This window comes from Babylonia areolata, chromosome 1 (genome assembly GCF_041734735.1).
Source record: "Babylonia areolata isolate BAREFJ2019XMU chromosome 1, ASM4173473v1, whole genome shotgun sequence".
NCBI classification, from domain to species: domain Eukaryota; kingdom Metazoa; phylum Mollusca; class Gastropoda; order Neogastropoda; family Buccinidae; genus Babylonia; species Babylonia areolata.
In genome coordinates, this window is record NC_134876.1 from 75,044,218 (window position 1) to 75,059,217 (window position 15,000).

General features: G+C 39.3%; 1 protein-coding gene across 1 annotated transcript in view; it reads right to left on the minus strand.

Annotated features, from left to right (window-relative positions):
• Positions 1–6,715: 6,715 nt before the first annotated feature.
• The window catches only part of LOC143287585 (m-AAA protease-interacting protein 1, mitochondrial-like), a 13,009-nt gene continuing 4,724 nt past the window's right edge, over positions 6,716–15,000 (minus strand). The window contains exons 4-5 of the mRNA XM_076595696.1: positions 11,197–11,329; positions 6,716–10,139 (exon numbers count right to left, since the gene is read on the minus strand). Of these exons, the coding sequence (XP_076451811.1) occupies positions 10,049–10,139; positions 11,197–11,329 (224 nt within the window). The 3' untranslated portion in view covers positions 6,716–10,048. The remainder of the gene's footprint in view (positions 10,140–11,196; positions 11,330–15,000) is intronic.

Here is a 15,000-nt window from a genome sequence, read left to right on the forward strand (position 1 = left end):
CAAAATGTCCCCTCTCTTGTGGTTCTCTTATTTCTTTATTTTAGCATGCTTCTTTCTTCCTTTTGTCACTATTTCATTCCTAGTCTTATGTCTTCCTTTCTGTGTTTTCTCTTCGAGGGCTTGGCATTTTGCCCAGGCCTGCATGAATCGTGCTTTTTTAACAAGAAATTCAGACTTTACTGTTTTCAATTTTACGACTTGTAATTGAGGCAGTACTCTTTAATAGACTCTGTCAGTGTGGTCTTTAATGGAGGACAGAAGTAGAATCATTCATAATCTATATAAGTAATGTCTTTCACAGACCATATTTGTGGATCTTTTAAAGACTATAATTATAAGTCGAGTCCTTCATAGACTATAGAAACAGTGCTTTCAAAGACTGGATTAGTAAGGTCTTTCATAGACTAAGCCAGGTGTTTCTTTGTCTATGTGAGTTTTGTTTTTTCATTGACTATGTAAGAAGGGTATTTCACAGACTGTATAAGTAGTGTTTTTCATATACCATATCAGTTGGACTTTTTATAAACTATATCACTAAGTGTGTAAACATGTACATACAAGTGAGCGAAAAAACAACAACTAAACTCTTTTCAAAGTGGAGTAGCTGCTACATATGATGTGAGCACGCGCGCGCGCGCACGCATACACACACACACACACACACGCACGCACGCACACACACACCTTCACCTACCCCCCCACACACCCTCACCTACCCCCACGCACACTCACATGTGTGAACACACACACACACACACACACACACACACACGTCCTCTCTCCCTCCCTACATACACGTACATAACACACACACACACACACACACACACAAAGATGTCCTCTCTCCCTCTCTACACACACGTACACAAAAGCGACACACACACACACACACACTATTAAACTCAAAACGGAAAAACCGCTTATAACCAAAGCATGGCTAGACATGCTATTAAACCTCTATCTAGTCCTACCTTTACCACACGAACAAAAAAATGAAAATAAAAATAAAACCCTATCCGACGTCTGCCACTGATCTCGGACAGACGCGCATGCGCACACAGTGACTTCCTATTCGGCTCTGGTAACTTTGGAACAGCTTGTTTTTCCTAATAGGGGTGGGGCTTGCAACAGCAGTGGAGAGAAAATTGAGTTTTGAAAGTTGTCTCCAAAATAGTCTCCTGATGAAAGCTCATACGTTAGCTCCGGAAAAAAAAACAAAAAAAAAAACATCGCTTCAATGTCAGTGACCTTGTCCCTCGATTCATCATTGTGGTCAGGACAGCTCTCGTGATTTATACTTGCCATACATGTGATTAGTAGCCTGTAGGCGGGCTTTGGGTGAAATCATCTCTTCATTGATGAACGCAGCTTTTTTCCACATTGGTTGGGGTTGGGGTGGTGGGGGCCGGGTAGGAGGTTTGGGGGGAGGGAGTTAGGGGGACAGTAAAGAGAGACAGGGAGGCGGTGGAAGGCGAGGAGGAGGGTAAGCACACACACACACACACACACACACACACACACACGTGCACGCACGCACACACGCACACACACGAGTTGATATGAGATTGAAGGAGGAAAGGAGAGGGGGGAGGGGAGAAAGGAGAGAATAAGAAGTGGAGAGAGATAGGGGAAGGGGAGTGAGAGAACCAGTGAAAAACCCTACTAATCTGGTCTATGAAAGATCCTACTCATATTCTATAGTCTATGAAAGGCCGTATTGATGATAATGGTCTTTGAAATAACAAGAACTTTCTTGTACTTTCTGTGAAAACCCTACTTTCTTTAGTCTATGAAAGACTACTTTAACTGTCTGTAAAATATCCCACTTGAATATATAGTCTATGAAAGAGCCTGCTTGTACAGTCCATAAAAGATCCTACTTCAGCACATGTAAACTATGACTGATCCTACTGATAAGCCCATGAAAGATCCTACTGGTATCATCCACGGAGGTCTATATGATGACATAATCTGGGAAACAATAGGCCTTCTGCCATACATACGAACCATAAAAATCGAAAAGATGAAACTCTTAACTTCTGGTGCAAATAAATAAATAGATGAATATATAAAACAAGAATCACGCATACTTGGGGGGAAATTAATGCCAAGCCTCTGAAAAAAAAGCATTCAACGAAAGAAGAAAAAAAAACACGACAGAAATCAAATAGTGCTAAAAGAAACAAGAAAGTGTGTAAAAACAAAGAAATAAGTGAAGCACAGAGAAAGGGTATTTGACCTAGAAGCTCCTTTGCTTTTGTTTTTCAAGGAGATGAGGGACGTTTACCACGTGTATCTATAACTACACAAACACGTCTGTGTCATAACTCGAGGGAAAAGAGCACTCTATTACAACTGCAACACCCGTTGACCATTGTGCAATCAGTGAATATGGACTGCTTGCTGCAATTGTATGAAACATGGAGCCCACACTTTCCAGATTTCTCCAAGGACATGCCTTACACCGGGGACAACATTAAGTATACCTCCCTTCCCCCACCGCCCACAGACCAGAGGCATTTTCTGGGCAGGCAACAGATTGTGTGTCGTTCATTTCACGACGAAAGAATTCCACACACTTTGATTCTGTTTGTTTCTCTACTGCTTTCACACTATATTTGAACAAGCCAGCGTGTACGACCCCCCCCCCCCCCCTTCCCTCCCCCTCCCACCTCGCACATTGAAAAGCTACTTTACATAAACAAAATGACGTCTAAATACTCTATAAATGTGAAGCAAAATAGTTTCATCCGTACACACACAGGGCTGTTCATAGAATCTTAGTGGATTTTTTTTTTTTTTTTTTTTTGTCTGTTTATAGAATTTTAGTGGAATTATTTTTTTCCCCTCTAATATTTCTCAGTGCTAGACAACGCAGCACAAAATAGACACCATCATCAGGTTGATTCTAAGCACAACACATTACGAATGTTAGACTGCCTATAGCGATACTTGTGAGTAGAAAAATCAGAGACACCGAATCTAATTTTCGTCATTATATTCTTCAAATTTCTGTCAGTATGCATATGCATATATATTGGAATACTGTGTAAGTTACTGACCATTCTGTGTACGTTGAATCTGTCACTGTCCTGGACATAGAATATTCCAACTTTGCCATCTGCAATCAACCGGTCTTTCGCGAAACACACGGATAAAAACAGTTGTCTTCAACACCCTGATTGAGCCATACAGATCCAATACCATATTCATTTTGCTTTTTCTTGCATTGAAATTGAACATACTCATGATACGAGAGAGAGAGAGAGAGAGAGAGAGATGCTTTGATGCTTTGCTTTGATATTTTATTGTCATTACCTGCATAGGTCTATGAGAGAGAGAGAGAGAGAGAGAGAGAGAGAGCACATAAGCATTCTCTATTTCGCTCTTGACCTTCGTTTGGAAACTCAAGAACTTCCAGTGCACTGAATTGTGTTGGTATTCATTTATTTATTTTATTTTGTTGTTTTTTCGTTTTTCGTTTTGCTTTGGGGTACGTGGTTTTTTGTTTTTGTTTTTTAAAGAAATAAGCTTAACTCAGCTGTGATACAAAGACGTTTGCAAACGTGACATGAAGGCACTTGAGATCAACACTGAGTCCTGGGTGGGCCTTGCAGCTTCACTATCTAGACAGTTTTCCTGGCTCTCTGGCCTTGACTAAGGCCAATGTCAAATCCATCTACTTTATTTCGGTGAACATTACTTTGTCCATTAAACACTTGAATTAGTACGGCGTTTAGCAAGGGACTGTTCACAGACGTAGAGACAGGCAGACACTCATATACAACAGTTCCCCACACTACTTGAGACGTCCTGGACTTGCCCCTCGGAACGCAAGAAGAACCATGACTTCACCCCCATTCAGACGTCCAGGACTTCCCCTTGGAACGCCAGAAGAACAGCCTGGACTTCATCCCACATCAGATACGCAGGGCTTCAACCTGGGAATGCCAGAAGAATAGCCAGGACTTCACACCGGTTCAGAGAGCCAGAAATTCCACTTCGTAACTCCAGAAGAACGACCAGAAATTGACCCTCATATTGCCAGGGCTTCCGCCCGGAATGCTCGCCGAGACTTCACTTCTCTTGGAACTTCACTTTGACAGCCAGGGCACTCCCCTGACACGCCAGACGGACCTCCCATCATGACAGACATCCTCACCCCCTCGAACAATGCATCTCTCACTGAACCAAGACCCAAGCACTGAACAACTTGACCTTGGGGGTATCACTTGCCGTCTTCATATCTTTGATCTTCAATATATTTTAATGTATTTACTTATTCCTTTTGTCTTGTTATTTCATGTTAATATTTGGGATACGCTCTCAATGCCTGATCAGCACATTGGGTTTATGTGAAGGACAGGCATCTGCTGCCACTTTTTTTTTTAACAGCAGATGTGGTGTAGCGGATGTGGATCATTCATCATGCTCTGACACCTCTTTGAAACTGAAAACTGAAGCATCAGCCAGTATGTCGTTAAAATCTGACGTCCTCTATTCATGACAGCTGCCAAGCCTTATCGGATAGCTTTGAAGGTGGGCGTTAGCAATGGTCGTGATGCAGGACAGTATGCAAGCAATTTACGCTGATATTGTATTGTATTGTATTGTATTGTATTGTATTGTATTGTTGTCACTCAAAATTTATCTTTGTTAAATTCTGGCTGCTGTCCCCAGTGAGAACACTTCTCTACAATCCAGCGCCATCTAGATTTGTTGTTTTTTCTGCAGGTTTACTGTTTATTGTTTTGTTTATTGTTACTTATAGTCCAGCCGACCGCACAGGGCCCTACAAGGACTGTCAAAACATACAAATGCTCAACTGCGTAAACACAAAACTGTCACATCTACAACAACAACAACAAAAAACAAACCCACAAAACATAGTTCATGACACATTATCCTAACCATTTAGCTCAGCAGGGCTTAAAACTGGGCCGTGTTGTGGACGTCAACCCTTCCGCTTAAATTATCACCCCCAGGTTACAGAAAATCGTAAAAAAGGAAAAAAAAACAAAACAAACAAACTTCAAAGCCAAAAAAAACAAAAACTTAAAAAGGCCATACAGGCAAATAACTCTGCAGAATGGACAGCTAGTGCCCATGCCAGTGGTATGCAAGTGTGCTTTTTTAACTGTAACAGTGGATGTTTCAGCAGAATTTTGCCAGGGACAACACTTTTGTTGCCGTGGATTCTTTTACATGCGCTAAGTGCATGCAGCACACAGGACATCAGTTTATCGTCTCATCCATTAAAACCCATGCACACTGGCTTCCCAATCGGGCGCATTTCCACTAGGCCACCCCTCCAGCAACTATTATGTATCGATATGGAAGGAGAGAGACAAAGAAATGTGCTTGAATGGAAAAGGAATAACGTGAGGAAAAAATGAGAAAGAAGATTGAGAAAAAGACCAGAAATGGAAGAAAAAGTTCTCTAAGTTCACCTAATGTAACGTTCAGATGTGTGAATGATGCAAGCCAGATGTAAGTTATGTGATGTTTGTATAGATGTGTGATGCAAGTCTGGTGTAAGTTCATGAGACGTAAAGTGCAGATGCGTAAATGATGCAAACCTGATGCAAGTTTATATGACTTAAGTGCAGATGTGTAAGTGATGCAAGTGTGTAAGCTCATGTGACCTAAGTACAGCTGTGTCAGTTTTTACCAGTGCAGCAAGTGTCTGTATCGCTTGGGCCTGGCTGTCACTGGAATAAGGTCTGTGACAAAGTGTGTAACCCCAAAGTAAACCTACACAGCAGCACAGTCATCATCCCCATCATCTTCACCATGGATGGAAAAAATTTGTCCCAAAATGTCAGGTCTTTCAAAACTCCTCTAATGGCGACCTTTGTTTTTGAATTTCCCTTCCACTTCCATGCTTGTAATAAGTTCCTGCGTTGGCAATTCACGGGGAGACATGATGGTTGTTGTGGTCTTCACAAGTGTTAGGGAGGGGAAGGGGTGAGGTAAGCTGAATCATGTCTACCTCCCTGACAAAAGCGATGATTGCTTTTTAGGAAAGCTTAGCAAGTGGCGTTCTGTGTATTTTGAATCAGAGAACATCAAATGCAATTGTATTCCACACAAGTAACATGTCACTATGTTGTGTGTGTGTGTTTGGGGGGAGTGCAGGGAGGAGGGTGTGTGTGGTGGGGGTGGGGGGGAGGGAGATGAGGATGAGCTGCATGGGAGTAATGTCACTGACACGACTCTAACATTGTGGCAGCAACAAAAAAGAAAAAAATAAATGAACAGGAAGGATGTCATTCTCTTATAAACCAAAACATAAATTTTAAAGTTCAATTGTTAACCGTAACTGGAAAAAAGCATTGTTTAAGTGCAGTTAAACAAAATTATGGTGTTACGCTCAAACTTCACACAAAAACCTGTCCCTCATACACAGGCACACACACTCTCACTAATAGTGAAAGAAAGAGACTGATAAAGAAAATTCTTAAATTGTCACACACACACACACACACACACACACACACACACACACACACTTTTCATGCTTTCATCTAATATCACTTTAGTTTTTTCATGCTTCGTCTAATATCATTAATAATGAAAAGACGTTTAACTAAAGAACGACTGAAAGAACACACAACACACGCACATGTACACACACACCAAAACGTGGAGAGAGAAAATGTTCACACACACACACACACACACACACACACACACACACACACACACATCCAGGTGACAAACCTGCACTGCCATTCTTTACTCATACCAATGAAACTCGTTCTTTAAAAACTTATCTATTATAACACCTCACTCCCCAACTCACATGTCATGAAAGACGATTGTTTACACATAAAAACATGGGCTGCTAATACACCCATATGACTAAATAACAGGATCTTCACACTTTTGTCTTTTACACTAGAACAAACAGAAATTCAACAGGACCATTAGCGAGCCATGGAATGAGTGGTAGATTGTCATCTGGCACTACAGTTTAAGGCCATCATTGTTTACCTATTCCACACAGTTCCAATATATCAAAGAAAAAAACAACACATGTAACATTATGTAACTGCAGCAAAAAAACAACAACAAAAAATACTGTCCACCAATAAGACACCTTCATACAAAAAATACCGTTACACAATATGAAGCATCATGAAGTGAAGATCAGACACAGGAATCCATTCACATTAAAACTCGAGAGACCAGTTCTGACAATTTAGACAAGAATGAATGAATGACTGCAAAAAACTGCGAGGTATGAGCTCAGCACCCTTCCATTTCTGACCACTCCAAGCACTCATGCACACACACACACACACACACACACACTTCTCTCCATTCAGGTCAGTTACTCATGTAATTTGACCAAGTATAATTCAGTCTTCTTTTCGTGCTTCTTCCAAGACGTTTGGTTTAATGTATAAAGAAAGTGTAGTAGTTATTCTATTTGATAGTGAATTTTTCAACTCTCCTTCCTTCCAAGTGTTATGAATAAAATTCAGCCCAGTTGCTGCCTTACAAAGCTGCTGCAGTGACAAAGACTTAGAGTGCAGATGTATGTATCGAGACAGTATCACAAAAACAGTATTTCAGAGAAATTTATCATTTTCTTCCTATTTCATACAAAAAGCCATGTGCAGATTTGTTTTTCCTACTGACCATGATAAAAAATTCTTGTGTGTGTGTGTGTGTGTGTGTGTGTGTGTGTGTGCTTATGTGCATGCATGTGTGTATGTGTTTAAATGTTTGAGCATGTTCATTGATTATGTAATGGGTATGTTCTTTTATTTTCATTTCGAGAGCAAAAAGCTAACATGTAAATTGTTCAACTAAGGCCCTCCCACAGCACTATCCTCTGAAACATGTTACCATCAGAAAATCATCCTCACAAGATTGTAAAGGATATCACTTGTCTCTTGATAGAGTATATAATACTCCCCAATGTCTGTACTCAACTTAACAAAAACCAAAAAAAACAAAAACAAAAACAACACTGTCCACTCAAACAAAATGAGCTGCAAGCTCTGTTCTCTGACATCATTTGTACAGCCATTAAAGCTGGTAGAAACAACAAACGACATTCTCCACTGATTTAACAAAAGCAAAAGAAATAATAACAATCATACTAATAATGACAATGTTGATAATAATAGTAATAACAGTGATAATGATAATAATAATAATACAAAAGCACACCTTCTCCTTCAACAACCATTAAAATTCATATTTGAAAAAGGAAAAAATTAATTCACTATAAAAAAACAAAACAAAAAATCAATAAGAAAAAACCCACACCACTCATTAAACAATTACATTTCCACAAATCACTCAAATCTGTATGAACGCAGCACAGCACAAACAGTCATCATTATTGTTTTTTAAAAATACTCAATTATCCACAGGAACACAGCCTTGAAACATTCAGAAAAATAAAAAGCGATGACAGCACACAAGCCTTCCATTGAGACACTGAAAGCGTGGATTACAACCACAATTTGACACTGTTGCTGAGGTTGGTACTGGGTCCAGTTTCCAGGACTTTGCTATGGCACTGAATGTTGTGACTTGGAAGATTTTGAAATCAATGACACTGCCACTTTTCAACAATAAACATATGTACAATGTCTTGAAGGCTCACGGCCCTGAGTTTTCCATAACTCTTCACAATCTATAGCATAAAAACAAAAACTTAAAACATAAAAAAGAGAAAGGAAAGGAAAAGAAATGACATGGAAAGACGTCAATGTTATCAGAAGGAAACGAAAATCATCTTTAATCTTTATCCTGCAATATATGTCTCCCATTTCAAACCAAAGCATGGACATATGGAATCACAGTAGATCACTATACAATTGTAACCGATTCCTCTTAAGACAGTGTACAGATCAGTCATCTGAGCTTGGAATATAAAACCTCTGGTGTCCTCACTTTTTCATTTGTCTTACTTTTAGCATCATTCTGCCCTGTTCTTCGATTCAACATTCGTCTCAGAAAAATGAATTTCTGAACAATAAATTTACTAATTTTCAAATGAGCTGACTGCCTGGGCGTTTGTGTGCTGTGGATGTAAGTGGATGTGTGTATCTGCTTTCAGGCACCCAAACGGGCGTCAAGGCTGACACATGCCTCTGTATGCATGCATGTTCAGTACAACACTAAACAAGTCAGCACCAGTTTGGTTATGAGCATGCATGAATGCAACTGAATTCATGCATGCATTTTGTTAAAATGCCTGAATGCTTTAGTGAATATATGCATGTGTGTTGTTAATAAGCATGAATGCTTTTGAATTCATCCATGCGTGTTGTTTATATGCATGAATGCTATTGAATGCATGCATGACTGCCTGTGAGTAGAAGCATGTTTACTGTTTTTCTGCATGAATGCTTTTCAACGCATGCAAGCTTGCTGCTTGTATGCATAAATGCGTTTGAATAGCACAGCTCATGATAAGCATGCACAGTTCAGAAGACACGTCCATGGCTGTGTCAGTGTGCCAAAGCAGGGGTGGACACATGCACTGAATGTAGAAATCAGACTGGATCTTCACTCAAACTTTCAAACCTTTGTACAATGACCTGTCTCTTTAAAAACAACACCAGGCACCTCAAGATTACATACTTAAAACAGGTTCCAATCACTAAAACACATGTTCAAACAGGAAACACATGGCCTTCAAGACTGACTGACATAATGTGACATGACTTACATAATGTGAAAAACAGGTTCCAATCACTAAAACACATGTTCAAACAGGAAACACATGGCCTTCAAGACTGACTTACATAATGTGACATGACTTACATAATGTGACACTCACAGGCAAAAATAATATGCCAATCATCCAAAAGAAATCCTGGTGGACAGGCTTTCATCAAAAAAATAATAAAATTTTCAAATAAAAATAAATAAATTTTAAAAAACAAACAAGACACAAACACACAGAGCAGAACAATGTACAATTTTTTTTTTCTGCAAGTCTGGCCTCAGCTTCCCTGTCCCCGAAGGTCCGTCCGCCCCTGAAGCCTGTTGATGAACCAAGTGCAGGCTGCTGAAGCGTTCAGTCGCTGGGCGGCACGAAAGGCAGGAAATGATTCAGTTTGTTGATGGTCCACGAGTCTTCCACACCTCGGGTGAACTCGCGGATGAACCTGGAGAGAAACCATTCACACACAGAAAATTATACATTGACCATGCAGACCCAGCCCCTGTGGTGAAGTGGTTAGTGTCTCGGACGGACCCACGCCTGGGAGGACACAGGTTCAATCCCATCAGAGGTGGGTTTTTTCGAGTCTTTTCAAACTGTGGCTGGCTCCCACTTAAAGCTGAGTGTGCTACAGGCTTGAATGGGAAAACTGGGACCACACAATCAAGGGTCATCCACTTCATGAAAGCGTCTTTGGGAGTACTGCTCAAATTTTACTACAAACTTACTGACCAATTCTGCGGGTGTCTTATCTCTCAGACTGCTTGATACCAGGATATTTGATGAGAGTACAGTTTGGTCAAGTGGTCCCAAACCTAAGTGGACCCCCCATAGCAGTATCTTCGTCACCCCCCATCACCATTCGTCATGATGATCAAAATACAGAAAACAAAATGTCCAAAATTCTGGGGCACCAAAAATAATAACATTGACCAAACAGCAGTTTCCTAGCAGAAAATTAAACTGACCAAATATCTTCTCCCCATGACAAAACAAATCCTTGCAAGAAAAAAAAATTTCTGTGCAGCATGAAATCCCTTTGAAACTTTTAACTTGCTCTCTGAAACTTCCCCAAGCAAGTTTACATGTGCATACGTATATATGTGCAAGTATATATGTGTACTTTTCTTTTGTTTCTTTTTTTTGTTTTTGTTTTTTGTTTGTTTTGTCTGTCAAAGAAGTGGGCTGATTTGCAGTAAACTTTTTTTTTTCTCTTCCATTCCCTCTTCTTTTGTGGGTAAAGCATTTATGAATGCTTTCTGAAACACATGCACCACACAAACACACCAGGACAGACACACTTACACAGACAGATTCTCTCTCTCTCTCTCTCTCTCTCTCTCTCTCCCTCTCTCTCTTTCGCTCTATTTTTCTCCCTACATACACACACACAGATATATATATATATATATATCACCACAACAATGTTATGTCCATCTTCATATCAAGAAAAGAATGACCAAAAAAAGGACAGAGTATGAAGGATATGCAGAAGTTAGTACCTGTAGTTGCAGACATAGAAATTGTCAGGGTTTTCCCCCATGTGGCTGTAGAGGTCAGAGAGGCTGCTGGGGGAGTTGTCCTCTATGTTGTGGTAGCCATGAAGAACCACAGTGATTTCCACAAAGCGCTGATCTGCACAGCACAGAAAACGTACAATCATTTGCAATATGCATCACAGAGGTGGGGTGAGAGGTTTGGAGAGGGGTGGTGAGGGGTGGCTAATACTACCTTTCCATGAAAAGTTTAACCAGCAACTGTTTATCTGTCTTTGTTACTTTTCGCCTAGCTGACCACATAAGGCATTATCACAGCTGAAAAACAATAAACATTGTTCCTGTAGAGCCTGTTTTTTTGTTTTTTGTTGTTGTTTTTTTTGCAATCGAAAAGAAAATCAGGCACAAGTACAGTCACACTCATGCACATAAACCTTGGACATGCCTCTGACGTCAACTATTCTGTCAATTTGTCACCAGAGGACTGTATAAAATTATATAAGAGGCATATGAAACCAAAAAATGACAAATAGCAGCAGACAGGTCTTAGGCACACACAAAAAAAGAATACAACAGCGTAGGAATGCTCCCATTATTGAGTCCAGAATAAGACCCCCACCAAAAAAAAATGGTAAAAATTAAATTAAAAATAAATCAATTTCTAGGCTTTCAAAAACAAAACAAAATGAAACAGCAACGAATAAACAAGAAAGGAAGAGACAAGCTGAAAGAAAAGGAAAATACCAGACACAAAAAGAGAGCAAAAAAAAATGAAAAGGAGGAAATTTCCAGCGTAGAATTTCCTGGTGGGGACACCAAGATGCGACTATCAGTGAGTGATGCCGGCTGTACAGATGTTAGTAGACGACAGAACATGGCCGAATTATTAGCAGGACACAGTGTGAGCGATATTCTTGGCACTCAGCCAACGTGATCTGATGAGAACTGGATCAAGTGACCGTGTCAGAGGGGTGAAGAGGAGGGGGGTGGAGACTGAGGGGGCATGGCCTCACATCCATATTATCACTTGGAGAAGTCACAATGCACTGTGCATCTCTCTCTTAAAAAACATATGTATATTGTGGTTGTTCTAGTATGATTTTGTGTTTGCAGATATCCATTTGTCCAGAAAATATGATATTTTTGTGCAAACTACCTGACTAATGTTTGTAATGAACAAGTTGAAAATGTGACAAAATACAAAACACTGATTTCAAAACAACAGCATGTCACTAAAAATATATAAAATGGGAAAACAGCATGTGTTTTGTATTCTTTATTCATTTACCTTTCAGAAAATATATACTTTATGGGTCTTTCTCCAATAACAAAGAGCACAGAATTTTTGGAAAACTTATACCCGTTTTTTGTGAAAAAACCCTGGCAAATAGATTTCACTTAAATTTCATTTTCCTGGCAGCGAAAGGGTTTTAATGCAGCAAACCCATGCTGATATCAGCCTGTCATAAACCCAGCCTGGACAGAACTCATCCAACACACAATGTATTATTCAAGACGGCTCCATCACCCCGCAAGACAAAATGGTCCACTCATTATTCAACACAGCTCAGTGTATGTGATACAAAGTGTCTCCCCAGTGTCTTCAGGAAGCTGCAGGGATTAATTAAGTACCCTTTGTGAGCTAAAAACAATCACTGATTTGGGAATAACTAGAGAAATGAAAAGTTTACTTCTTCATCAGGATTCATAAAAAAAACATTCAGGTCACTCTTTTGAAACAGACTGGGAATTTATCAAAAGTGATAGCAAAGCAAGTGTTTCTTTTTGCCAAGATGAGAATGGTATTATGAGTTCACTCAGAACATTTTTTGAGGGACCTGGATTAAAATTTCAATCTTTCAATCTAACACTGTAACATGGCAGCTCCGATCACTGTTCAAGAAAATGATGGTCACCACAAAGACAACAAAAGAAATACTTTTGACTAATTAGTTTACTTGCAAATATCTTGAATATACTTTACATGTAGATACAGATTTTTCTTTTCTTTTTGGAAGATATTCTGCAGACATGTTTTTGAACTTATATACAGAAATACTGAAGATTTTTTCAATGCATCACAAACTATGGAAATGATAAACTCAGTTTAACAGGAAATAGTCATGTATCACAAAAAATACACTCTGACAATTTAAGAAATAAAACACAAATAAAAAAGAAACTGGCATTTGTACAAATATTGGAAAGGGTTGACACAGTATTGATTCAATACGTCTTCTGTGAAAAATGAATAGTGCATTGCTTTTGCATTATTTCCAAGTGGGCTTTAAACAGAGACTAAAAAAAGAAAAAAAAAATGTTAATGTTTGAAAGAAACATAAATCATCAAAAGGATGGTGTCAAACTGAGGATTTCTATTTCAACTGGTGTCTCCCGATATTCACAGTTTGAGTGCTTCCCTTTTCTACCAAGCATTTTATATGCAGTTTTGTAACATGTCTTCAATTGATTGGCAGTTTATCAACTGGTTAATTTCATTTTAATGAAAAAAAACCACAAAAAAAACATATATATATATATATATTATATAATATTATGCAATTATAAGTATATAAATACAATGTAAAGTGTGATTTGAACACTCAATATATCTATGTCAGCTTTTCCGTTAAAAAAAAAAAAAAAAAAAAAACACCCCCCGGCCCCCTCCACACACACACACACATGAATATATATATATATATATGTAACATTGATGTAATGTTTTATGTTAACAAAAGCGTTTTTGTAAAGCAACTAGAGCAGATTTCTGGATCGTGTGCTATATAAGTATCCATTATTATTATTATATATGAGAGATAAGTACTTCAAATTTCTTTTTTCATCTGTGCAACCCCTGCCTTATTCCCTTCCTTCCCTCTATGCCTCCCTCACACACACACACACACACACACACACACACATATGCATGCATGCACACACACAAACACATAAATATGCATGTATACTCACAAACACATATACACACATACATGCACATGTATCCTTGCAAACACACACACACACATGCACGAAAACACACACACACATGCATACACATGCACACACAAACACACGCACAAGCACTCATACGCACACTCATATACACTGGCAAGCACATACATGTGAACATACACATACACACACACACACACACACATCAAAATATGCTGTGCCCTCTCCTGACTTTTCTCTTATTTTTGTTCTGTTGGGGGAGGGGGGGGGGGTTGTCACAAGAGCACCAGTGTCCGATGGAAATCATTCCTAATCCCCCATGCACTGGTCTTGCGCCCACGTTCTACACAGTCCCCTTTTACAGAAATTGCACCGTGACAGTTGCCTGAAATCAAACCTCTCTCCTGAGGGCCAGTGGTCACCACCCCCACCTTTTCTTCCCTCCAAGCCTTCCTCCTTCCCGCCCATCATCACCAGAATTACCCCTGGGTGAAGGGTCTCCGTTTCATAGCTGGACATTCCATCCATCATACACTATCGTTGATTCCATCTATCATTCAGGGTTTTCCCTATCATTCATTCACATATAATTATATATATATATATATATATATATATATATATATATATATGAGGGATTTTCCAAAGATGGACAGTAACACTGGCCTATATATATATATCTATTACTTTTGTCTACTGCTTCATTTATTATTTGCATTGTTCTGTGAGCGCTTGCGTTGGCAGTGTACTTGTGTTTTAATAGGAAACATGATTATTTGTCAAATCGGATGGGGGTTGTGTAATCATGTATCAGCATGTGCGTTTGAATTTTGTGTGAAATAAACAGCTATAGAT